This window comes from Apus apus, chromosome 11 (assembly GCF_020740795.1).
Source record: "Apus apus isolate bApuApu2 chromosome 11, bApuApu2.pri.cur, whole genome shotgun sequence".
Lineage (NCBI taxonomy): Eukaryota > Metazoa > Chordata > Aves > Apodiformes > Apodidae > Apus > Apus apus.
The window spans coordinates 1,427,860-1,453,256 of record NC_067292.1 but is presented as its reverse complement, the minus strand read 5'-3'; the positions used below and the strand labels follow the sequence as shown (position 1 = coordinate 1,453,256).

At 52.0% G+C, this 25,397-nt stretch overlaps 1 protein-coding gene across 6 annotated transcripts in view; it reads right to left on the bottom strand.

Annotated features, from left to right (window-relative positions):
• The window catches only part of ANKRD11 (ankyrin repeat domain containing 11), a 149,925-nt gene that overhangs the window by 13,846 nt on the left and 110,682 nt on the right, over window positions 1-25,397 (bottom strand). For all 6 annotated transcript variants that reach the window (XM_051629691.1, XM_051629689.1, XM_051629690.1 and 3 more), the window contains 4 exons: window positions 23,803-23,947; window positions 15,750-15,888; window positions 1,711-1,881; window positions 316-519 (listed from right to left, as the gene is read on the bottom strand). In XM_051629691.1, the coding sequence (XP_051485651.1) occupies window positions 316-519; window positions 1,711-1,881; window positions 15,750-15,888; window positions 23,803-23,889 (601 nt within the window). In that variant the 5' untranslated portion in view covers window positions 23,890-23,947. The remainder of the gene's footprint in view (window positions 1-315; window positions 520-1,710; window positions 1,882-15,749; window positions 15,889-23,802; window positions 23,948-25,397) is intronic.

The following is a 25,397-nucleotide window of genomic DNA, read 5'->3' as shown; positions in this document are numbered from 1 at the left end:
AACAGGAGCATCTTCAGAGCAGACAGGGCAGCCTGGGAATTTGGATCCCAGACTCCAACAAAGGAACTGATGTTTTTCATGGTTTTATTACTTTGACAAGCCTGTAGTAGGTGGTTGTTTGTGTTTTCCTTTTTCAAAGGACAGCAAGACGTTTTCCTCCCCAGTGGGAAAAACAATTATTTTTGGTTAATCCCCTCTTTCCAAGTAGCAAACCCACATTATAAAGAAGCTATTTTCTCTGGCAGAAGCTATTCTCAGAGGTGGAGTGTGCGAGCAGGTGGGATCCATGGGCTGCCCTGCCAGTGGGCTGGTTACCTGCAAAGTCTTTCACATTGACATCTGCACCCTCGATGATGAGCTCCTTGATGCGCCGGGCATCTCCTCGGATGGCAGCTCGATGCAGCCGAGTCTCTCCTCGCTCGTTTCTCTTATTTACTTTATCTTTGGTTTTGGAGGCAGAGTTAGGAGTTCCCTTCTGACAAACTGTAGACTGAGAGGGATGCTTTGGTGTTGTGTCAACTGCAGGGAGCAGAGAAAACAAGAGTCAAGCCCCGCAATTCCAAGGAAGCCCTAGACCCTTAGAGGGAGCTCGTGTAACGCGACTCATCTCGCCTCTCCCCAGAGCGCTCACCACAAGGCGACTGAACTCAGAAATCGACGTGAAGACAGAGGAAACCCTGTGTGTGGATAATGCAGATATTAATCGCAGGCTGCCAAAGCCCACCGGAGAGAACTGCAGTCCTTGCAAAGACTGCAGGCAATCCCATGATTTAGGAGCAGACAATGCAGCTCCTTACCCGAAACCTCATTTCCTAAGGGAAGTGGCCTTTTACCAAGTACATGTGAGGTCTGACAGCCCTGGGAGGAGACTGCACATTTCCTGGGAGAACTTCTGAAGGCTCTGAAGACTACACAGCTTTTTGCCTTTTTTTTTTTCTTTTTCTTTTTTTTAATTCCCAAGTAACAGCAACATAAGCAGCTAGATTGGTGTTAAGAACAACAAAAGATGTGGCTAAAAGCTGCAAGGGTTTTGTGTAGGATGCAGATGTGTGCACACAGATAGCACTGAAAACCCCGGGGGGTCATGTATGCAACAGATAAAAATTACTTCAATACAAAATCCATGGTAAACACATTCCAGCTGCTCCACATCTCAAGTTACAGTTGCACTGATTACACATCTCACCCCTCTCCACAAGAAGCAGCATTAAAAAACCCACAGAGGATGATATTTTAGCTTTATTCACAATGCTCCTTTATGGAGTTAGCCTGAGACATTACTGGAAAATGCAAAGCTCTGCTGTGCAGGAGGCTCCCATGGAACTGAAGCTCTTGTTAAGTGGCCAGGGCAGGCTCAGTGGTGGCCTGGGTTCAGTCTGTGGGACACCTCCTGTCACTGCCTTGTAGTGGAAGAACAAAGGGCAGCAGCAGCCCTGTGCGAAGCCTGCAGCAGAGTCCTGTGGGAGCTCCAGCATCCTGTCTGCAGCACTGGAAGTGAGGAGACCCCATGGAGCAGAGTGTCAGTCCCCCTACACCACACCAGGGGTGGCAGCTCGTCTCTGCCACCAGCAAGGAGCTTCTCGAGCTGCCCAGTGAAGCCAGGGCTGGGCACGGATGAGCCCAGGCATTCACGGGCCTCCCACTGCAAGCTCAGCTCCTCACCCCCATTTGTCCCACACCTCTGAGCAAACCCCACCCCCTGGGCCTCACCTGGGCTGTTTGCAGACTCTTCTGCTGTCATCTGCATGAGGAGAGCGACCTGCTGGCGCTCGGAGAGCGGGTAGCCTGCTCGGATCCCCGAAAGGCCCATTCCGAAGAGCAGGCCAGGCTTCCTGGTGGCAGGCTCCTTTTTAATCCTCTTCCGCTCCGGACCCTGCTTTTCTGTGGTGGAAGGAGACACAGAAACACAAGCCATGAATGTCACTGTAACGGAACCAACATTTGTTTCTGAGCAAAGCCCTAACGCCTCTCCAGTTCCACTTCCGTATCTCACTGATAACCCCCGTGGTGAGGGATGTGTCCCTGCAGTGGTACCTGCAGCAGCTGCCTGGGCTGACACCGCTGCCGTTGTAGCTGGGACACTCACAGTTCCTGCTGCCCACCAGCTCCTCCAACCGCCTCTCCTGGCACAGGCTTCCAACAGTTCTCCCCGCACCATCAAAGAGGGAGGGAGCAGGTCCTTCGAGGGGCTTTGCCAGTACTGTACCTTCCATCTTGCTTCCAGGAGCCTCCATGTCATGCCATGGTGCTTCCAGGAGCGTATGCAGCCTTACACCACCACAGCATGGACTGAACTGGAGGCATCTAAAAGCATTAACAAAGAGTGCTAACGAGATACAGGCTGACAGCTCAAAAATGTTGACATCTCACCCCTTTGTCACCATCAGCCAAGGACTCTGCAGCCAAACCATCAACACTGACCGAGCCCCCACCAGGATGGTGCTCATGGCAGGTGTGCTGTCCCAGGGAGCACCGGGCTGGTCCTCTCCTCCCAGCACAGAGCAGTTAGCAGCCCTTTCTCCGTGCTTCTGGTTTGTTTCATAGAATCACAGAACAGTTTGGGTTGGAAAGGACCTTAAAAATCATTCAGTCCCAATCCCCTTGCATGGGCAGGGACACCTCCCACTAGACCAGGTTGCTCCAAACCCCATCCAACCTGGCCTTGAACACTTTCAGGCATTGGGCAGTCACAGCTTCTCTGTGCAACCTGGGTCAGTGTCTCACCATCTTCATACTAAGGAATTTCTTCCTAATGTCTAACCTAACTCGTCCCTCTTCCACTTTTAATCCATCCCCCCTTGTCCTCTCCCTCCCTGCCTTTGTCCCAAGCCCCTCCCCAGCTTTCCTGGAGCCCCTTCAGGCACTGGAAGGTGCTCTAAGGTCTCCCTGGAGCCTTCTCTTCTCCAGGCTGAACACCCCGGACTCTCCCAGCCTGTCTCCAGAGCAGAGCTGCTCCAGCCCCCTGAGAAGCTTCATTAGTTTGTCGATGCTGTCCAGTGGAAGCTCAAGTCCTGCCACAGGCTCTCCAGCGGGTCCACAGAGCCACAGCCACACCAGAGTCCCACTGCAGGGATGTGTGTTTGGTGAACACATTTTCCAGGTGCCAGTTCAGGAAACAAAAATTAAGTTTCTCTCCACAGCGCCAGCTGAGCAAGTCAGACAGAACCTGTATCTGCAGAGCAGCATGGCCATTCCTCACCAGCAGCCAAGCTGCATCCCTCCTACCCAGCAACTGTCCTAAGCCCACCAGGAAGCACAAGGAAGAGATGGTGCATGTGAGTGGAAAATCCAGTTTTGCTCACATCTATTTCCAAGCACTGATAAGAGTTTGTTTATAACCAGGCTAACTGCAGGGCTCCTGCTGTGTGCAAGGGCTGGGAACGATATTTTTAGCAGCCACAGCCACAAAAGTATCAAACGCAGGTGAGTGGCTCCTTGCTCTCACATCCCTGCTCAAATGCCAGCTCGAATCAAGGCCAGTTCAGTTTGATGCTGCTCGAGAAACCTGAGCAGCAAAACCCCTCGCTGCATCCCTGATGCAATGAAAAGACTGTGCCCAGGGCAGCTGTTCCAGCACCTCCTGCAGAAACAGACGCTCTGCTCTCAAACTGCTCGTACTTGATTTCCTAGAGAGCAAATCCCACCCGGGACTTTGAAGCACAAAGTAAAAATCTTTTTAATGAAAAGGAATTTTGACCTGCACAGCCACCAGCCCCCAGGCTCAGCCCCAGCAGGGACTAGTACTCACCATGATGCTGCCAGAACACACAGAGGAATCAAGGGGCTTATTTAGCACAGCAAGGCTGCAAGTACCTGCTCTCCCTGAAGAGGAACACGCTGTGACCTGGAGCACTGTCACCTGGGCTGACCATGCTGAGTCCTCCAGCAAGGCAGCAGAGACAAGGGCCCTCTGCTACTCAAACGTTTGACTCTAAACATGCTTATTACTTTGCTGAAGATATTTTGAGAATCCCCCCAAGTCTTAGAGAGATGATACAAGGTTTGCAAGCAAGTAATTGTCTCTCAAAAAAACAGGGCTTCAAGTCCCAGCAGCTTGGGAAGAGAAACTCCCCCAAGTACCACTTCGTGTCTGCCCAGTCCCCAGCTGGGAGTCAAAAGTGTGTGGGGAGATGTAGAGATCAAAGAGGATTTGTAATGGATCACAAAGATGGAAGCTTAACAGACTGGCTGTATCCAGTCCCTTCCCTACCATCACCCCTGTGCCAGGGCAGGGTCCAGTAGCACCTGGAAAGGCAAATCTTGCAACCTGAAACCTCTAACCCAGCTCTGCTCATCCAGCTGTATTTGTTGTTTTGTCAGATTCAATGTGGGTCACCAGCACACGGCCACCAGCAGGACAGAGCCTGCTTTGCCCCCGTGCGAAGTCCAGGGAGGCAGGTGGAACCACCAATGGCAGGGTCTAAACTCAGTCAACGGACTTTGCACCGAAGCACAGGCTTCCTTATTCATTCACCAAACTGCCACTGGAGTAGAAGTCACTGGCAGAGGAGGGCAGCAGTGTGTGGGGACAACTCCTCTGCTCCAGCCTGATTCACACTGCTTGCATCTCCTGCACTCCAGGCAGCTCTGAAACCCTTTTCCCTGCACTATGCACCAAGGTGCCATCCTCTGCTGCAAAGGTCTCATCCTGAGCTGATGATTTCCATCAAGCCCCTTTACCTGGGATCCTGTATGTTTAAGAAATAACAACTCCATAGCAGGGAACCTCTCCAGCCGCCAGCACGGGCCACCTCTCTTCAAACACAAGCCCTGGAAACACAGCTGCACTGAAGAAGAATCCCAGTCTAATTCTCCAAAGCCACATTTTGGTCACCCTGACAGCCATAACAGAGCTAGAAGATGAAATCAGATCACGGGAAAGTGGATAGTTTTTTAATGGCTTCAAATAAAATTAAACTCCATGTGCTTACGGTAAGAAAACAATTTATCCTGGGCAGTTCCAGGAGCAGGGCTGCTGCGTAGCGGGGCCCGGCAGGCAGGCTGGCCCCGAGCACAGGGAGGCCTGATCCACATCCACAGCTCTTCCCAGCTCCTCCTTAGGCTCTGGAGCCACTGTTGAAGGTAGGCTTGTTAAATCCCACTTGGCCAGGCCTGGCTCTTCTGCCTGCCTGGGCTCAGCAGCCAGATCCTGGCCGCGTCCAGCCGCGCTGCAAAGGGGGGCAGCACAAGGATGCTCCAGGGGTCACACCTCAGCCACTGCCTTTGGAGCACAAGTGATGCAGAAGGGCCGTGCACGGCAGAGGGCTGCTCTGTGCGTACCTGAGCCCTCATTAGGATGGGAACACTCTCATTAATATTACTCGGCTGCTGCAGGTTGTCAGTGTGAGCCTGTGATTTGCAAGAATTGATTACCAAGTTCCACCAAAACCCCCTAAACTCCTATTAATTCTACAGTTGCAGAATGTTTCCTCCTCCACAGAACATTTAACGTTAAAAAGCATGTGAACAACAAGATAAAAATAAATTGGAAAGCGACTGCCACCTTCTTGCTGGCCATGGGGAGGCAGCTGAGGACTCGGGCTCCTTGCGGAAAGGTGGCACCGCCTGGGGCCCTGGCACTGGGGGATCCTGCTCATGCTCTGCCTGACCAGCACTTCCCTCGGCAACGAAGGGAACTCCGCCTCCAGTGCCGGGGCCACCCTCACCAGGTGCCCCAAGACCTCCTCCATGGGCGGCAGCCGGACAAGGCAGCGCTGCCCACTCCGAGCCCCCGCGGGAAGCAGGTCGGCGGCTGCGCGTCCTGCACCGTTGCACAAGGAGCGGAGCAGGGCTGGGCTGTGCATCCCATGGCTCCCAGCCCCAGGCTCCCTGCCTCTCAGAGGGTCTGCAAGGTGAGCAGGAAGGATGGGGAAGGAGCTGCTCCCAAGGGACTGGTGCCAGTGCTGCTGGCAGCTCCGCCGGTCTCAGCAGAGGCTCCGGGCTGGCTCCCCCAGGCCTGGCTGGGCCCAGGCTGAACCCAGCTGCAAAGGCTTTTTATTTCAATCTGGAAAACTTTCGTCAGAATCTGGTTTCCAGCAGATTTAAAAGGGGCACCTGCACAAAGATCTCTGCTCAACAGCAATGAGTGCCACTGGCTCCTGCAGGCTGCTCCTTCTCCTCTAATTAAATGCTTTTCTGTAACACCTTGCAGCAACATGGAGCAAATTAAGAGAAACACTCACAGTGGGTCAATCCCTCAGCAAACAGGAATAAAGGTTATTTTACACTAAAACCCCTTCAGCAAGGCTGTACACACGCCAGTCCCTGCATGGAGGCACAAAAAACAGAGGTACAAGGGGGTGTGCAGGCACGGAGCCCTGCTGCCCTGGTTATCTCACTGCCCATCACCAGAGATGGCGGCTGGACCGTGCACACTGATCCCAGCGGGAAGGAAGATCCCAGTGGGGATGAGCCCCACCTCCATTTAGCTATTTTTAAAAGCAGCTCATTTGCTGCTTGCTTCAGCCTCCTGGAAACCTCCAGTGCAAAGCCTCAGCCTGGTGCTGCTGCAGTGTAATTTGGGGATCCTGCTCAGCTCTTCCCTCGCGCTGACGCCAGCAGGAACCGCGTGCACCAGCTTAAAGGGGAAAAGCAGGATCTGAGCTGAGCTGCGGCTGCCGAGCGCAGCCAGGGAACTGCTGCTCTTTCCTTTCATCACACCAAACCTGAGAGGCAGAGCAGGAGCAGGTGCCCAGGACAAAAGGGTTTGAGTCTGCAGGCGGTTCTCAGGCCAAATCAGACTCCAGGTCATGCGATGCTTGAAATGCTGCAATGGGGAGCAAAAATCCAGGGCTGTGGAAGCCTGTCAGCGGCTCCACGGAGGTCCCAGGGCAGGACCATGAAGGCTGAACCTCCCGCCCCAGCCAAAACAGGAGAGAGAGGAGAGGCAGAGAGGGAAAGAGAAAAGGGCAGTGATGGAAAATCCTTCAGAGGTTTCTCAAGCATGCACTGTGAGGTGCTGGCAGGTTGTGGGGACAGGAGCTCCAACCTGGAGCTGCAGCTGAGCAGCAGAGCTCCTCGCTCCCCACAGAGGCGTCGTACCCTGTAATGCAAAAAGCATCTGTTCAAACTGCTCTGACATGACAACACATGCATATAAGGTGGTACCCTGAGGAAAAATACCGTTTCCAAATAAGCAGCTCAGGCTGAACATCTCAGTGCTGCACGGAGGAGCCGACTGTCGGCTCACCAATGAGTCGGGATTTTCAACAGTTTATTTGCCAAGCCAGCACACAAACAAAAGATCAATAGGAATAAATTAGAATGGCACAGACAGCAATAGAGACTGCATTGCACCCCCGAGAGACTGCACAAGCCTCTGCCTTCCCCATCCGCTGCCTAGCATGCGTAAGAGTGACTCATTTTTACTGCAGAAGTTGTAGGGCATAGAACGCTTTGGAGCGTGTCAGCTCGAGCCAGGGGCACAAGGGTTTGACCCGAGCGCGGGCAGCCCCGCGCCCCGGTGTGCGGACACTCACACCTGCTCACTGGGCATCTGCAGACCTGGACCTCCACGTGGTGAAAAAGACTGATGATGAGTGGAAAGGTTATCAGCAGCACGATACAGTCACATCCCATGGTCTGTGGGCACCCTGGAACTGAACGCCAAACACACAGGAGGGAGCCAAGGGGAAGGCTCCAGGGAGGACAGCAGCAGCAGGTTACGCGGCAGCGGCGCGACGGGGGGAGCAGCTGAACAACAAGAGAGGGCAGCAGGGGAGCAGGACAGAAGCCTGGCGAGCGTGAGGCTGCAAGGGCAGTGAGAAGGGCAAACAGAGCCGGCAGGATGGCACGGAGACCATCACCAAGCAGAGAACACAGTGCTGGGGCTGGAAAGCTGCACCAGGAGCTCATGGACGCGCTGCAGGAGCTGCAGCATAAATGGGCTGGGGGGCAGAGACAGGAGATGACATCTGGCTCATCAGCCAGATGACGGCAGGTGCCAAGAAGGAAATCAAGGAGGAAAAGGAGAAGGATAAAAAGGAGAGGGAAAGCTGTAGTAGGGTCTGCTTCAGCAGAATATCCTGAGGTCTGTACAGCAGGGAGCTGAGTCCATTTCTGAAAGATAGAGAAAGGCCAGAGCCAGAGCCTCATCCTGCACAGCTAAGCTGAAAGGCTGTGGAGGTGCTGGCTTCGGCAGCCAGGAATGAAGGAGAGGTGCCAGAGGGAGGGAACAAGCCCATTTATAACCACATCAGGTCACTGTGTGTGGAGCTGAGCCCACAGCACTCACGGCTCACCCTGCTCCCTGGGGATGGAGGCCTTGACCTGTATTAAAAAGCACAATTTGGCTGGAGAGGTTTAATGATAACCTGGTGTTTGCCCTAGACTTGCAAGACAGACAACACAGTTATGCAGAAACATGTTAATGCATCTTCTTAACCAGAGTGGCCACCAGCTAACAAACTGCTGCGAGAGGAACCGGGAGGTTTCTATCAGAAACAACTATCTCCATGTTGAAAGCAAATCACTACAATTTTCAGGTCCAGACCTTTCATTTCGCATGAAACAGAAAAAGCTGGAGGAGGGAGGATGGGGGAGGAAGGCCAGCTCTCCCTCCTAGGAGCTGGGGCAGGACACTCTGCAGACAGCACTGATAAAAGCTCTTGTATTAAGGAAAAAGCCATCATTGATAGATTTTTGGTTCACAGAGACACACAGCACACTGCAGCCTCTCACTCTGCATGCTAAGGAGGTGATGCAGGGGGGGAAACGGGAGATTTATGGCAGCTCTCGTCATAAAACGACCTGCTTTTCCGCACAGCACTTCCCAGATGGCTGATGCACACGGGGAGTTTCTAAGGGTGATCTGAAGGCTGGTGTTTGCCAGAACATCCACACTGTACCAGCATTATGGAGCTCAGCTAGAAACGGAGAAGCTCTGACATTCACTCTCTCCCTGGTTGCTAGGTGAGAACAGTTTCTTGACAATTTTAGTAAAAGGACTGAAATTATACAACCAAAGAAAGACCCAGTGCAGCGCAGCCATTAGAGCCCCCCAGCTGCACACATCAGAGCGGAGCCAACGCACAAATATCAGCAGATGTGTTTTTTAACAGGCCAACAATTTGCTTCTCACGGATCCCCTCGCCAGCCTCACAACTTGTGACTAATGAGCCCGTTCCCAAGCAGTGTTGCCCCAAACACTCACAGGCATTAGGCAACCCAACAACCAGCTCTGGGAGAGGACCATGGTTTAGGTCATCTGATTCATCAAGCGTTCTCTAACCTAGTAATTAGCATCACATAACATACTCTGGGGATTAGCACGAAGGAGGCTGAGAAGCAGCAGAAGTTTTAAGCTCTGAGGCCAGCTCTTGCTGACCATGCTCCTGCTAATCCTGCTCCATCAGCCAGCTATGAGTCCCTGGGCTCAGCCCTGGGGTCCCAGACACCCTCCGAAGCCAGGGCAAGGTTGGTGTGCATGGATCAGCTCGGAGAGGATCTCTCTTTCTCTCTCCTCTTCCCTAAAAAGCAAAGCCCTCTTGTGCCAAGGTGGAGTCTCAGAGCTCAGGTGCTGTGCAGAGGGGCAGGGGCACCCATGGACTGCTGCTCCAGGACTACGGCTGCTTGCTAAATGAATAGATCACCAGGTCTAAAAAAATCATGGGGACTGCAACACAAAACCTCAGAAATCTGCTGCCTGGTCAGGAAAGGAGCTGAGGGTGGGGGCAAGGAAGCTGCCAGGCCTCCCAAATCAGAAGGGAGATGGATGGATGGATGGACAGTGCCAGTCTCCAGCCAGAGGGTCACCAACACCTCCTCCAGACACCAGAAGAACGCAGTGGGCAGCTGGGAGGGGTGGCAAGAGAGGACAATGGGGTGGGGACACAGGAGGGCTGGGGAGATTAAGTAGTTCCACCAGCTTCTTATTCTCAGCTTACACCTACCTTATTAGTCAAGAACTTAAAAGCACAATATTGCTTTTATCTCATTTTTTCAAAGCAGGAGACAGAAACAGCTCAAGGACTTCCACATTTCAGCTCCAGGCCTGCTGGGCTCTCAGGCCATGTTTTCTGGTTTTCCTGCCCATTCTCAGCCTAGTCAGCTCTCCCTGCCCCCCTGGCTTGAGATGACCATCAAATGCCATGAGACCACAGCAGATGCAGATGATGCCATTGTGATTTCTGATGGCACAGGACGCTGCTGTTCTCCATCTCCAGAACAGGAGCTTCCTCCTGCTCTGTGCCCTGCACTGAGGTGGGTCCCCCCCTCTGCCAGCCCCATCACGGCAGCACAGCCTGCCATGACATTCGGTTCAACTCAAACAACTGCAGCATCATCACCACCACCAAAAATATCAAGTGATGCTGAGAAATCCCATGACCCGAAGCCACAAATGCTGCTAAACCACAGGCTGATCAGCCTTCCCACTCCAGCTGGGGACTGGCAGTGCCACTGCTCGGGTGGGAGGCCACGGGGAGGGCAGGCCAAGAACCCAGATTCCCACCGGATTTAAATGGGATCCAACCCACTGAAGAGCCCCTTCTGCAGCACTGTCAGATGAATGCAACCCCCTCCTCCCTCCCCATGCCTCTCCTCGGGGGGGCCAGAGGGAGAGGTCAGGTTTGCGAAGCACTCGGCTGGAGAGCTGCCAGAGACACAAACATCTGCACAACAAAAAGCTTCAAAATTAGGATTTCACTGGTTTTGGGGAACTTTACACAAGTGAGGTGTTTGGTTATTGTCTACAGCTGCTGAGGTGAGGGCTGGGCACTCCATCTGCAGCTCTCACTGACCAAGAGCAGATGCTGCTCTACACAGCTATGGCAGTGAGCACAAGCACAGGATGGTTCCAGTGTCTCTGCTTTTCATAGTACATTTATTTAAGCCTGGATATTATTTAGCAGGGTTTGGACACAACCTGGACAAAACTGAATGTCTGTTACATGCACTGATTTTTGCCAACAAACACACAAAACCAGCCCTCAAGATTTCGCACAAGCCCAGGGAGCAGCAGTGGAAGTTGAGGGGCTGGAGAAATGAAAAACCAGCAGCAACCCTGCAAAGGCAAAACCAACTCCAGTGTATCACTCACTTCTCCCATGTGAATCCTCAGGGGGGACAGACTTTCAGCACCCAAGGAGGTCACAGGGTGCCTAGCATTGCTGTGGACCCGCAGTTTTGCCCCAGCCTTGGCTGAGGCCTTTCCAGCTCCAAGGGAGAGCTCTAGGAGCCCAGAATTAACTCACAGTGCTCAGAGATTTGTATTAAGTCCTATCTCTCCCTGATGATGACTAAAGGCCTGGAAACCACAGCTCCACGTCGAGACAAGGGACTCAATGACATCCAGCCAAAGGATGCACTACGGGTGCATAGGATGAATTCTGGGCTGTGGTCTCCCAGCTGACCTGATGTGGCACACATGGCAAAGCGCAGGAAAAGATCCCACCCATGGGAAGGCACCAGTGCTGCTGTGGGCTCTGCAGGCTGGGTGGTGGTGGGGAGCACCCAGCCCAGCCAGCCCCGTGCCGGCAGTTTGAGTTGAGTCATCCTGTGACTCAGCTACCAGCTCTGGGAGCAGAGCTGCCGTGCCAGCCACCCCTGCCCACCACTCCAGCCTCTCCCACAGGTGGCTCCCCAGCAGGACAGTCCCCTGCTCCTCTGCAAGCTTAATGTTACCATTTTCTAATATTTCTTTATGTGTTTTTTTCAAATGCCCAACCTCCTGCCAGCACCGAGGAGGAGCTGCACGGAGCCTCACGAGCTGCTGAAATCACTGGGGGAAAAGCTGGCCTGACTTGTTTGGCAGCCACCAGACAGCATGTAGAGCCTGGGCAAGGCCTGTGGATGTGGGGAGATGCTGCAGGACGGAAAGGAGAAGGAAGGAGGAGAAGTCTCAGGCACAGAGATGCTGCTCCCACAGCGCTGGATCTGTAACATGCTCAGTCTGGAGGCTCACGGCTTTATGCAATTAAGGGTTGTTTCTTTCCTAAAGACAGTTTATTTAGGTTACTCTGAGGAAGCCGAGTGCTGGAATTGTTGCTCTAGAAACCATTTTGAAGGCGATAATTTGAAAAGATTTAGCACTGAACCTACTGTACTCTAACCACACACTTGAAAACAGTGCTGGCCAGCAGCACCTCCCCAGGCCTGACTCCGGCTGGATCAAACCCTGGAGCAGTGTTGGGAGCTCAGGACCAGGGTGCACTAAAGGTCCTGGCAATTAAAAAGGGGGTGGGCTGCTGCAAAGAAAAACAGGAGTGAAATTGCTGACCTGCTGCCTTTCTCAGCACATCAGCACTCAGCCAGCAGCACTCGCTCCCAGGCCAGCTCAAGGAGGGGGCTGCAGGAGCAGGGCTGAAGGGAGGGCAGCTGAGCTGCCCGGCTGCAGTGGGAGAGAAGGACTGGGGACATGTCTGTCCCCAAACACAGAGCTCCCCTGGGAATGCCTGGCTGCAACTGGAGAAGCCATCCAGGGAAGCAACAGGGCTCAGGGGAAGTGCCATGAGAATGCAAGAGATGGACGGTAACACTGGCAACCTGCTGGCAAGGGGATGGTGCCACCTGCACAGCAAGGGGACAAACAGAGGCCATAAGATGGGGGGGCTCTGCCCAGCTGCCCCAGACCATAGCCAGGCAAACCCACCACATTTCCCTGCACCACGTACTGTGCACTTATGGCAAAGCTGAGCCAGAACTATTTTGGGAAAACATGGTTACACTGTGCTATAAGGAAGATGAGCCACTGCAACAGATCAGGACAAGGACTACATTGTTTAAATAGGGGACAAAATATCCCACTACAGACAAAACTAGAGCTCTGCTGGCTCCCAGCTCCCACATCCTTACAGCTGATTTCCATGTGGCTGTGGAATGCCCCAGCAAAATCACCTTCCAACAAACAGGACAGCCTGTGCACAGCAGCTCAGGAAGCACCACTGCCTTATAGAAATTATCTGAAGTCAACTCCACAACTGGCACAGCAAACGCCAATGTTGCAGCTTCTCACAACAGTTGAAATCAAAGTTTAGGAGCAAAACAAGCCAAAGCAGTTTCCCCCTCCTCTGGGGCTGTGGGTGAGGGGGTTTCTGCCCAGGGCTGCAGGGTGGGAGCAGTGCTGCCACTTTCTTGGAGACAAAAGCCTGTCCTCTGGCCATGCACACTGGGCATGCACTGCCAGAGGTCTGTTGTTAGACAAGTGCCATGCTGATTAAAAGTGCCCAGGCTCAGGGACACTAGACCATCCCAGTATGAAGTGGGCAACTTCTGTGCACCCACAAACATGCCTCTACCTGCCAAATGCAAGCCAGCCTTCAAACCAGGCCAAGGAACAGAAGAGCTTGAAATGCCCCACAGTTGCAATGGGGTGATGCAAGAGGGGTGCAAGGTGCCTGTAAGCCTCTTCCCATCTCAAGCATCTGATTCCTGGAGTAAAAGATCTCAGAGAAGAGAAACAGGCTCCAGTCTGCCTCTGCGTGGTTAGCTGCAGCATCCTGCTGCTACCTCCTCCCCAGTACCTGAGTCACTTCCTCTCTTCAGTCCCCACCAAAGAGACTCACCTACACCTTCCCAGCATTTGTCAAGCCCAGTTTGTCTTTAAATGCACCTTTGAGCACAATGACCACCTTGGGGTCGGGCACAACGACCACCTGGAGGTCTCTGTCTGTCCTCCATGCAAGCAGGGAGCCAGGCCCAGCACACCCGCTTCCCCAGGAAAGACGAGCTCTGGAGGAAGGGGAAGATGTCCCAAGATCATCACAAAGCAGAGGGCTAAGGGGGAGGTGGTGGATAGGGGTGGCTCCTGGGCTGTGCTGCTCTGCACCCTGCAGCACACACAGCCTCTCCCCAGCAGCACTCTGCTCCTCCTACCCTGGCGCTCTCTTTTTAATTTGGTTTCCTTCTCTTTTTGCCGCCAGCAGAAACATTTCTAACAGCTCTACAGCCAGAGAGAGACCAGAGCCCTGTAAGAAGCAGATAACTGCTGCTGGGGGACATGGAGAGCGAGCTGGTGGCGCCCTACCATGACATTTTAGCTGTTAGGAGGGTCAGCCCTGAAGCAAGTTTGGCTTTAAATTATCAACCAAGTAGAGAGCATGGCAGAATCACCCTTGACAAAAAGCAGCAGCTGTGGTTCTGGCTAACCAGCTCTGCCTTCCCTCCAAACTCATCCCTGAATTCATTCTAGTGAGCTGCTGCAGCACCTTGAGCTCTGCCAAAGCACCCCCACACATCCCCCCCGCCTGTTTGGAGAGGGAGAGAAGATCCCCCATGTTGGGCTGTGACCCACCCATGGCTCTGGACACCCCTTTTCCCACAAATGCCAACCCAGTTCATCCATTCTGCCATGCACTTGCCTGGCTGCACCCCTCAAATGCAACAAGACCCTTTATCCTGCCAACAGCCACTGGGATGAGCTGTCACATGGAATGGCTTCCCATTTTGAGACTTTCTCTCCTGACAGGGAGTTGAGCAACTGAGAACATCACCATTTGCAGAAATGCAGGGCCAGCCCTGGGACATGCTACCCTCCATCCTCACCTGTGAAAAAGCCCCCATCACCACAGGGGCTGTGTGGCCCAAGTGACACTGGAGATCTTTTAAAACCTGTCCTCCCACCTTGGGAACCAGGGCCAGCCATGGGCTGACACACCATGTCCCACAGCAGACCACCTCACATGTTCTCCTGAGAGGAACAGCAAATGCATCTTGTTTACCATTTTTAGGCATATTCCCAACTTTTAGTCCATTTTATCTCTTTGCCTATTGATCCTTGCCTGACCACAACTATTTCCAGGTGTGGGTTTCCTAGAAGTGTACAGAAAGGACCTCCACAAATCTGTGCCCATAAAGCCATAGCTGAGACCCTCACAAAACAACATTATTTTCTCCATGTCAAAGCTTTGCAACAGCTCTTCCCAACTGCCTTACAAAGCAAACAGCTCATTTAATGTCTCTGTAGCTATATGGGGCTACGGTGTTCAAGGCCACGAGTACCAGACATTCCTCTGCCACCAAATGTGACCTGCCTGACCACAACCCAGCCAGGCTGAAATACCCAGAGCAGCACCAACACTTCCCAAACACCAGCTGTGTATTGAGGACACATTGCTCAGTCACGCTGCAGCCACCAAACCAACCCTGGCAGTTCCAAGAACAGGGGCAAAGAGGTCACCTTAATGTCCTTATAGTCCCGAGGACCAACAGACCTAAACACCCAAACAGGCCCAGGTGAAGTCACACCTCCAGCCCATGGGAATGACCTCCAGACAGTTTTACACATGTTTGACAACACCTGTGCACACACCAACTGGAAGTAATTTTTCAGTTTTAAGACAGTGAAATACTAAAAGTTTAAAGCCCTAAAACAACAAAGCGTGGCTAGAGAGGCACACACACGTACTCATACTGACACACACACGTATATCAGGTTTACTTTAGGCTGTTGCATGCAAGCTTGTTTGTAACAGTTTGACTTTTTCTTTTAAAGGGTATTCAGCTTTACTCTCTTATTCTCTAAGTTCTTACTAGCAGGCCCAGCACAGCTTCTCAGCTTGTCTAAGCTGCAACTCGTGAACTGGACTAGTTAGACCAGACCAGCAGGCCAAGGACAGGGTGGGTGTCTCCTCACCTCCTTGTCCAGTTAAATATATCACTGAGAACCTAAGTGCCTTAATCCATTCAGCTTCAGATGTCTATGCCTACAGGGGCTGTCCTCTTGTACACATGCCTCTTCCTTCCATTAAAAAAAACATGGATTGCCTGCCCCAACAGTCACGTTTTGAGGGTGCAACATGTTGGGTTTGTACCTGTATCAGAGTCTTTTTGATCTCCATTTGTTCCAACAGTGAAAGGCAACTTCCGTTTGGTTGCTCGCTCTTTCACCTCTTTGCCGCCATCGCTCCGGTCCAACTTTGGAGTCTTGGTTAGAGAAACTTTATCTTTATCCTAGAAAAAGAAGAGAACAGATTAACATGAGCCTTCCCCAGACTAGGCCCACCTAGCCCCCAGTATTCTGCACCAGCCTCACTCAGCACTTGTCCTCTCCTTTCAACCATGGGTTTCCAGCATCAGGGTTTAGCATCTTGCAGAAAGGAGCCTCCACCAAGCTCAAATGCTAAAACACCACTAGAGAAGAGCGAGATCAACCAAGACTATTGCATGGTGCAAAACCTGCAACCAGTTCCTGTGAAAACCAGAGCCAACACCTTGTGTGCAGTGAGGGTGTGCCCAGCTGCAAGGAAAAGGGGAAGGCAGGCTGGGGTGGGGAAATATAAGGATTTCTGAACACAACCTCCCCGGGTTGGGAAGGGTTTCCTAACGCTGAGCAGAAGCGGGATGCAGGGGAGCACACACAGCACACCTGGGGGACACCCTAAAACCAGCATTAAAGCCCTTGGTTCAACATGGAGAGCTGAGGGCTTCTCCTCAGGGCCTGCTGCGCTTCCAGCAGGAGCACCCGGCGTCACCCGCGGAGCTGACGTGCTAACGCGCGGTCTGGAAAATATTCTGGCAGCCGGTGAGTCTGCTAACGCTGCTGACTGTTTACAAGATCAGCACTGCAGCCAAATGCACTTAGAAGGTTTGCATTGTACAGTCAGCCTAACCATGTGTCTAGGCAGCACTCTCATCCCAGAGCACGAAGCTCCACCCGCTCCCAGCGCTCCCACGGCCACCTCCACCGCAGGCAGAGGGGCCAAGAGCAGCAACTTCCAGCAGCCCCAGCAGCACCAGCCCCAGCAAAGCTCAGTCTCCCCCAGAGCTGTGTTTGGGGGTTGACCGTCTCTAAGGCCCAACTCTGCGGCCCCCAGGCATTCTTGGTGGTCGGACACTGAAGCTGTCCCTCTCCAGTACAGGTTTCTACTGGGATTTTAAGAGGAGAAGCTACCTTAAGAACAAGCCTGCTGATACTGCATAGAAGCAAGGAAAGAGATGTAGATGCTGGCTGTGCATGCCAGAGAGGCAGACCCATGCCTGCTTCTTACTGGTCTCGTTTATTCAGCTTGTTTTGGATTTTAACACGCATCGAGGTGAGCAGGCAATGCTGGGGACTGCTCAGTATAAGCAGCAGGAAGAAATTATGAAGAGACATCCCGAGCAAGACAAAGTTAGCAAGTCTTGAGACAGGCAAGATTTTTCACATGAACAGGGAGAGGTGGTATGTTTGGAACTCAAACTTCAAGAGTACAGTATGCTGAGAATACACACAGACTGCAGGCAGGCACTGGTGGTTTTTGTATTGAAGACACAGTATTATTCTAAGCAAGGGTTCTGGTTCAAGCAGTGTGACACTGCTCCAAGAACAAGGCCAGAACCAGCAACTTCATGATCAACTAGATTTCAATCACCAGGCATAAACCCAGACCCTAAGCTTCAGATATAAAGTTACATTAAATAAAAGAATCTCAGTACATTAAATCCCACAAGGCCATTGCTGGAAACTCAGACAAGCAAATCTAACAGAAATTCCCTTGTTTAGAGAAGCTCAGTCATGCTGTCTGCATCCGACTCAGTGCGCTGGCAGGTGGCTCCTGTGCCAGCAGTCACAAGACCACAGCATCACTGTGCACGCTGCTCCTTCCTCTTCCCCAGTTTCTGTCTGGCAGCCAGACTTCACCCACAGATAAAGACAAACCATCTCCTTGGGCGGAGGGGTCCTGCCTGCACGTCCCCCCTGCCACAGGTAGCATGACACCCCGCGGCTGCACGCCTGGTGTCCAGCCCCTCTGCCCCACTATCCAGGGAGGGCTGACAAAAAAAATGGGCTGGGGAATCCCTTTTTTGGTAAAGCAAGCTAAACAAACCTATCTGATAGTGGTTCTTGAGGCCAAGGCACGTTCGGCCGTGCAGGACTTCATGTTTGGAGCCTGAAGAAGGGCAGCTGGGCTGGAGAGCAGCCGTCGAGAGCCCTTCCCTCGGCGCAGGAGTCAGCCGAGCAACAGGATCAAGTCACAACAGCCAAAACAAACACTCCAGCACTTTGTTTCAAGGCTCTGGATTGAAATGCTTTTGTCTTACTTTTTTCTGAACAAAAATAGTTTGCAATAACAAATGTTACCATTTCTGTTGCCAGCTGCTGCTCAGAGGTGTAACCACTGCAGAGATGTGGCTCCAGCATTCCACTCAAACACTTCAGTTGCATTTCAGGACAACAAGTTTTGACCCTTAAAAGTCAGGGCTTGGGATAAGAGCATAAAGGCAGAGGAGACCACGTGCACAGCTCTTCCTCTGCTGCCCACACCTTGGGGCACACCTGCACACATGGCACCTGAGCTGCCTCACAGGATCAGGCACAAAGCATGGGTGAAACCTGGCACCTCTTCCTGCTCTGAAGGTGCTTTTGGACATCTCACACCTGACACCTGCTGCTCAGGTTGGCCAGCACTGAGTGGCAGCAGTGCTCAGAAAGGGAGGCACTTCTAGAAGACTCTGAGATGGATCAGTCAGAACTGACACATCAAAAATGATGATTCCCTGCCTCACCGCCGTGCTTGCTGCCTGTTCTGCCATTTCCACCCCCGGACCCTTCAAGCAGGCTTTTCCACCAAGCATTCCAGGGCTAGGACACTCTGCCTGCTCTTGCAGGAGCAGGGCAGGATGTGGCTGAGCCCCCGGCACCCTGCGGTGGGATTTCCTACACACCAGCATTTCTTCCAGGCACCGGTTTCATGTGGAGAGCTCCAACAAGAGGTCAGTTGTGCTCCACATAAAAAATACATTTTTTTTCATGACTTGTTACCTTAAAATAGATTTCAGCTGGAGCAAACCTGTCATGTCCTCTGCTGCCTGAAAGGGCAAGCAAGCTCTGGGCATTGGCTGGCAACACCACTGCTCTTGCACCCCATGTAAAAGCAAACTACGATTGGTGACAGCTTGTTTAAAATACCCTTTCTTTAAAATTCCCTTAATCTTTGGACTTTGCTGCTGTGGTGAGCAAGCCCAAACCTGGGGGAAGATGGGGCCTGCCAGCCAGGTCAGTTGTCTGCCTTGCTAAGGCCACACAGGAATAAGAAAAAAGTGCAGGACAAGTAAAAACACAACTTATTCTATAAAGTTATTGCAATGTTGTTAAAAGCTCTGTGTTGGAGGAGAGACAAAGAGGAATTAGGCAAAAAAACCTTCCCAGACAGAAGGGTGAGCCCAGAATGGAAAGGGCTGTGAGCCCAGCACCAGGCACGCTCAGGCAGAGCTTCCTTTGCATTCACCCTGACGCTGGAGCTGCTCATCCAGTCAGTTCAGCAAAATTAAACACCAGGGAATGAAGGAAGTGGTGGCAGCCCCGGCACAGCTTTGAAGATTAATTTGTACAGTAGCACAATGATAACCTTTTATACTAATTGGAGCAAGGAAGATCCAAACTTTGCTCCCCCCTGGAAAGCAGTGACCTGCAGAGGATGCCTGAAGCAGTTGCAGGGAAACCACCGCAGAGAAATGAAGGCAGCTGGAGAGTCATGTTCCTGAAAATAACGTGTTTTCATCTGCTTATTTTAAGCTTTACTTCCCCAATTACTTCCAGTTTTGTAATGAAGAATGTCGTCTTTTTCTCAAGTAAAAGCTGTTCTCATTTTTGGGTCATGTTTAAAGTAAGCTCAGACTCATCTGAAAGGTACAAGAATCAGTTTAACAAAAGGAACAAATCCAAATTAATGAACGCTGCAGAGAAACTTGCATGAGCACCTGTGTGTGAGATGGGCTTGGGGCTCTCTAAGGCTGGACTCCTGATGAGGGTAAGACAGGGAGTCTGGGGAACCGGGTACTATCAAGAGCTCAGCAACAGGAAAAAGTTCCCCTTTGTAGGTGTTAATAAAAGCTGCTTTGGCAAAGGGCAGACAGCAGACCATGAGTGCAGGAAAAAATCCCCTACTGTCATGCTATGTTATTAGTAAGATTTCCTAAATGAATAACTGAACCCACCTCAACTTGCACTTGCTACAGCTAAAGCTGCATCACAGGTTGCTACCAGCCATGGTGGTGTGGAGCATCAGCCCATCACAAACTGGCCCCCAGCAGCCAGGTCGATACAAGCCACGTGTGCAGGGCATGAGCTGGAAGTGCTTCACTGTGGCTGTGCTGACTTCTCTTTATGACAAAGATCTCTAATCAGCAAGAGAGACCCTGATGTCATCAATCTGCTCAAGTAATTTGTGACATCTACAAATAAAAGCCACTTTTCACCCTCAGGCAGAGCTCCAGCTAGACCAGCTTACTGTCCAATCCTCACTTCTCAGACCAAACTTATAGTTCTTTTTGGTGCAAAATCCTGCAAGGTAAAGCCACATACAAACCCATGCAAAGCAATGTGCATTTCCAGCAGAGAAGCTGAGCAACCCCACAGTCTGCTTGACAGGATGGGCCGTGCAGCTGCAGGCTGCTCCTCCTGTCTGTCCCTAGAGCTGCCAGTGCCCACACACAAGCTCTGAACCACAGCCCCGGCCTGCAGAGAGCTGTGCTGGAGCCCTGCCTCCACCACCGACAAAACCTGACTCACATCCCAGCCACTTATGCAAAGACTTGCATTACCAGCCCTGGAAATCCCCAAAGCCCTTTGTTCTCCAAAATGAGCTGAAAGTATTTCAGGTTGCAATGCTAGGAAGAAGCAAGCAGCAATGAACAAAACCAGTGCCTGTAGCCTGGGAGGAGAGAAGCTCAGAAGGACCAAGGGCTCCATCACCTCCAGTCCCGGGGCAATGCCCGATGCCAAAGTCCTGCCTTGGGCAAAACAACCCACGCTGCAAAAAGCAAATGCTGCGAGAGCAGGAGTTTCCCTGCACGGACACAGACAGCAGCATGTTACTTCCTGAACTGGTCTCTGCCAGTACAGGGAGAGAGAAGGAGCATGAGAAGGGTTCACACTCTGCATTACAAAAAGAGATGGAGAGAATTTTACCCAGAGAGCACGCTGGAAGCGGTGGAACCCGAGTCCTGGCATCTCCTCCACCCGGGTCACTCATGGCCTTTCAAAAGCAGAGTACAACACACGCACATCAACTTTCACAAAGTCTGAATCTGGGTCACGATCAATGCTGCAACTAAACATTACAGAGACAACTGGAACCAAAGTCCCATTCCTGAGTGCCTCAGGCCTTCATGGGGTTTGTAAGAAATACTACCCTGCAATGACTATGGGCTGCTTATCTTCCCTGAAACGTTGGCTCTTCAGTATCCAGGTCACCCTGGTTGCTCAGTTAACCACTGCTAACTCCTACAAGCAAGTCCAAAACCAAGGGTCAAGTGCTGTTCTGCTCAGTGTTCAACCACTGCAGCAAAAATGCAATTCAGGCTGTGCAAGTGGGAACATTTCCTCATCAAGACACAACTCCTCTGCCTCTGAGCACACGGTGCGACCACGCAGCAAGTGGTCCCAGGCACATCAGGAAATGGTTTTGACAACCGATACAGTTCTTGCTGCACTGCTCTGCTCAGCCTAAGTAATGAGTAATCTGCTTCTGGTATGGGGATCTGGGAATCTAAACCAGAAAGGAGAATTATTCATATATGGCAGCGTATTTTTACAAAACCCTTCAGACTGAACTCGACCAGAAGGAGCCCCTGGGGCTGCGGAGCGCAGGCTCTGCGCAGCCATATAAGGCTGGCAGGGCCCGGCTGGCCGCCCACTGCCTCTGCTAACCCTGGAGAAACAGCTCCTGGCACAACAGCAGCAAAGCTGATGAGGCATCTAATGCTGTCAGCCATGGAGGGAAACATGGACACCAGCTTTAAACCACTTCACTCTCATGGCTGTGCCAGCACAAGGAACATCCCACTAGTTAGTCCGTCTCATGGAAGAGCAGGGAGCGGAGAGCTAGGAGGAATTCCTTCTTAAAAATTAGCTTTACAACTGCAAGACAGCAGCTCACATCTCTTTCACAAAGCTGGAACCCTCTGCAGAAAGGGCAGCCCCTGGAGCTCCAGGCTGGAACATGGTGGAGCACAGAACTGGCCCATTTCCTGCAGCCCTCAGCCCACTGCAACACCCCGACCGCCCAGCATCCTGCACCTCCGTGCCAGAGCTTCAGAGCCCAACCATCTACAGCCTGTCTAAGGTTAAAACAGCTGTTGATATTAAGGTACTGAGAGGAAAACCCTGAAGTGGCAAGGCAGATACTGGTTCCCCACACTCGCCCTGTGCACTGCCACAGCCTCCCTCTGCCTTCGCAGCCGCCGCACGCCCAGGCACAGGCTGGGCCCTTGGAAGTGTTGACAAAGGCAAGATAAATTAAAAGCAGCAGCTTGCTTGACAGGCAGGTACAACAGCATCTGGAAGGAGGAGGTCTGGAATGAGGTCTAATGACTGAGTGCTTTTACTCTGAGTCACTGCTCCAGCTCAGCTCCAGAGCTAACCAGAGACAGGCCAATTTGCTGCACTGTGTCCTTTGGCCACTTAGGCTGGAATTCAGCTCAGCCCCTGGAGGACAAGAGCCTGTGCTTCTTCTCCGTTGAGAAGACCAGAATTAAGTGAGCAGAAAGGCTCTTCCCCATCCTTACCCATGGCCACTCTCCACAGGTCTGGGCAGCCGCCTCTGAATGGGAAGCATAAAATTATTTGTGTCCTAGTTATTTAGCCAGCAGGAGATAACTCCAGCTCCCAGCGTCCCCAGCGCTGCTCAACAAACCTGCTCTGTAAATAACAGGCAGCCTTTAAGCTGCTGCGAGTGGATGAAATAAAATGGGAGCTGATTCATATTATAAGTGATCTTCTCCCTCCCGGAGCACCTGCGCCAGCATTAAGCTCCTTACAGAGCGCAGACAAAACCCCATATTTACATATCCTGTGCTGCTGGGCTCAGCCTCATTTGCCAGGGTAAATGCTGGCATTTTCCTGATGCAACAGGGCAGCTGTGTCACCTCCACCAGCCCTGCTCCCAGGTCTTGCCCCACTTCTACAAGCCCCAGGCTGTGCCCCAGCATCAGTTCCCATGTGGGAGTGATGTGCATGGCATCGGTTGTTTATCATCTTCCTCGTTTTGTCAATAATATGACCTCAATCTCAGTAAGTGTCACTATCAGCAACACAGGTGGGATTGCAGGGGCAGGGTGAGCAACACGGCGTGGCTGGTGCCTGCAAAGCTCAGTGTCAGCTCCTGGGGCCTGGCAGAAACTCCTGGGGGAACCCTGAGACACTGGAGCAAGGAGGTGAAAGGAAAGCTGATGATACTTGTTTCCGTAACAGAATACAGTAGATGCGGGTTTTAATTTTTATTCAAAGGTAACACCTGTACACAGCTTTCTGCACATTTATTTACTGAAAACTAGCAATTCAGAGAAGGATGAAAAAAAGCTGAAGAGAGGAGGCAGAGCTTAAGTCTGGAGCAGAACAAGAAATCTGGGAATAGAGAGAAGCATGAACTTATTTATCTTTAAACTCAGATTTTGTCACAGAAACCTCACCTCGTGCCCAGTCAAAGCCTAAACACTTCAAAAAAATCCCAGAAGCAGCAGTTTCAGCAGAGCAGCTCACACGCTGAGTCCTGGGCAGGCCACACTCAGAGCCCACACTTCTGGGTGAAGCAAGACCAGCTGAGCTTCACACAGACAAGTACAGCCAGAGGAGGAATAACAACTCCTCCCTTGCACAGCACACACTTGCAAGATCCCAGATTGACTGCAAAAAGCCTTAAAAACACACAGTACTTGCAGAAGACCATCTTCCAAAGCATCTCTCCACTGCTTGGCTGAGTCGGGTCTGTGTAACCCCAGGAGTATTTGCAGCCACCAAGAAGCACAGTGGACCTCATCAGCTGGCAGAGTGCCGAGACACAGACTTGATTTTGGTGAAAACATCCTTCTGCCACATGAAATACACGGCTTGAAGACATCAGGCACAAGGGGCCCAAAGGATGACAAGTGAACCAGACACGCTACCTTTTTCCCCGTTTGTTTCTCCACCATGTCGTTGCTGAGAGAGAAATCTTCTGGCTGTGGTGTTTTAGAACACCCACCCTTGGGCATCGTTCTGCCTTCCTTACTTGATCTTCATTTATGCTGCCATCGCCTCATCATCAACCGTCTGTTTAGAGAGAGGAAAAGAGAAGTTAGACATCTCAAAAGGATCTTTCCACTGGGGGAAAAAAGGCAAGACACTTCCCAAGGGGCTAACCCCCCCCCAAACTCTTCAACAGCAACACCAGGATGGCAGAGCACCTCTGAATGCTGAACAGCACAGACCAGAGCAAGCAAAACCGCTGCTGGCTTCTTCCACCTTCCACATGGGAAGCAAGCTGGGACCTGCAGCTGCCAACATGACTTGTTTCACGTGCAAGGGAGAGCCTAGAACAGATCATGCCCAAACAGAGAGCAATATCCCTCTGTTCTTCATCTACAGCATCACGGCAAGTCTACATAAAGCTTCTTGCAGCTACAGCTCCATCCAGACTGCAGGGACACAGGGATGGACCCCTGGTTGGTGTCTGGGGCAGGGGCAGCCCTGCTCCCCAGAGCATCACACTGAATTCCCAGGTACTCTCAGGACCAACAGCCACATCACTGAATTACAAAACCAACTATAAAAGGCACTTTTTGAACATGTCCCCATTATGAGAGGAGACCAGAAGCTGCCCAAGAGGGCCCAGCATTCCCAGAGTGGTTTGCCCCGGGCTCCTCACCCCGCACCGCCTCCGCCTAGGTAACACAATTTGGAGCATAACAAAGCGCTCCCCACTCCTGCCACGTGTTGCCTGGTTACAGGGCTGGAAAGACAACTGACATCTGAAACACAGCGAAGCAAGAGCTGCAAGAAGGCTCAGAAATACCAGCTAAAGCCAAGGCAGCTGAGGCCTTATCTCCTCTCCCGAGACCAGAGGCTAAAAAGCATCTGTGCAACAGTATATCTCCAAGAAGTGACCCACATCAATCCCTGCAGCAAAGGTCTCCTTGTACTTACGCTGAAACGGCACAAACAGGCACCATTTGAAAACTCTTTCCCCAGCTAATTGCCACCTGACAACACTACACATTACACCCATTAACTTCTTATAATAGCGGCTGGGTTTCTGCAGAGCTACAATTGCAGGAAATTGTCCAGGAACAAAGTCATGCAGCGCTCCATCACAAGATGGGAATTCTGTGGGCGGGGAGAGAGAAAGAAAACAGAGAGGAGAGAAGCCAAACCCTCCCGCCTGCTGGGGGCCGGGGGACGAAGCAGCAAGGACCTTGAACCACATGCCAGGCAGCAGCCGGAGCACCCGGCTCCATCTCACCATGCTGGGTCCCCACACCTGCAGCAGCCGGGGCAGGGCAGGGGGTTAAAGGCTGCAGGAACAGGAGCACGGTGCTTTCATCAGCTTTGGATTTCAGAAGTTTCCCTGGAAGTCCCTTCGTAATTTAAATGTTTCATTTACGTTTCAGAAGTGTTAGGGCCCTTTGGGTTGGTTTGTGGGTTAGTTTTTTTTCTGTTAGAAAAAAAGTGATTCAGAGTCCCCAGCCCAGCCCTGCAGCTGCACAAATTCCCAGACCAAAGC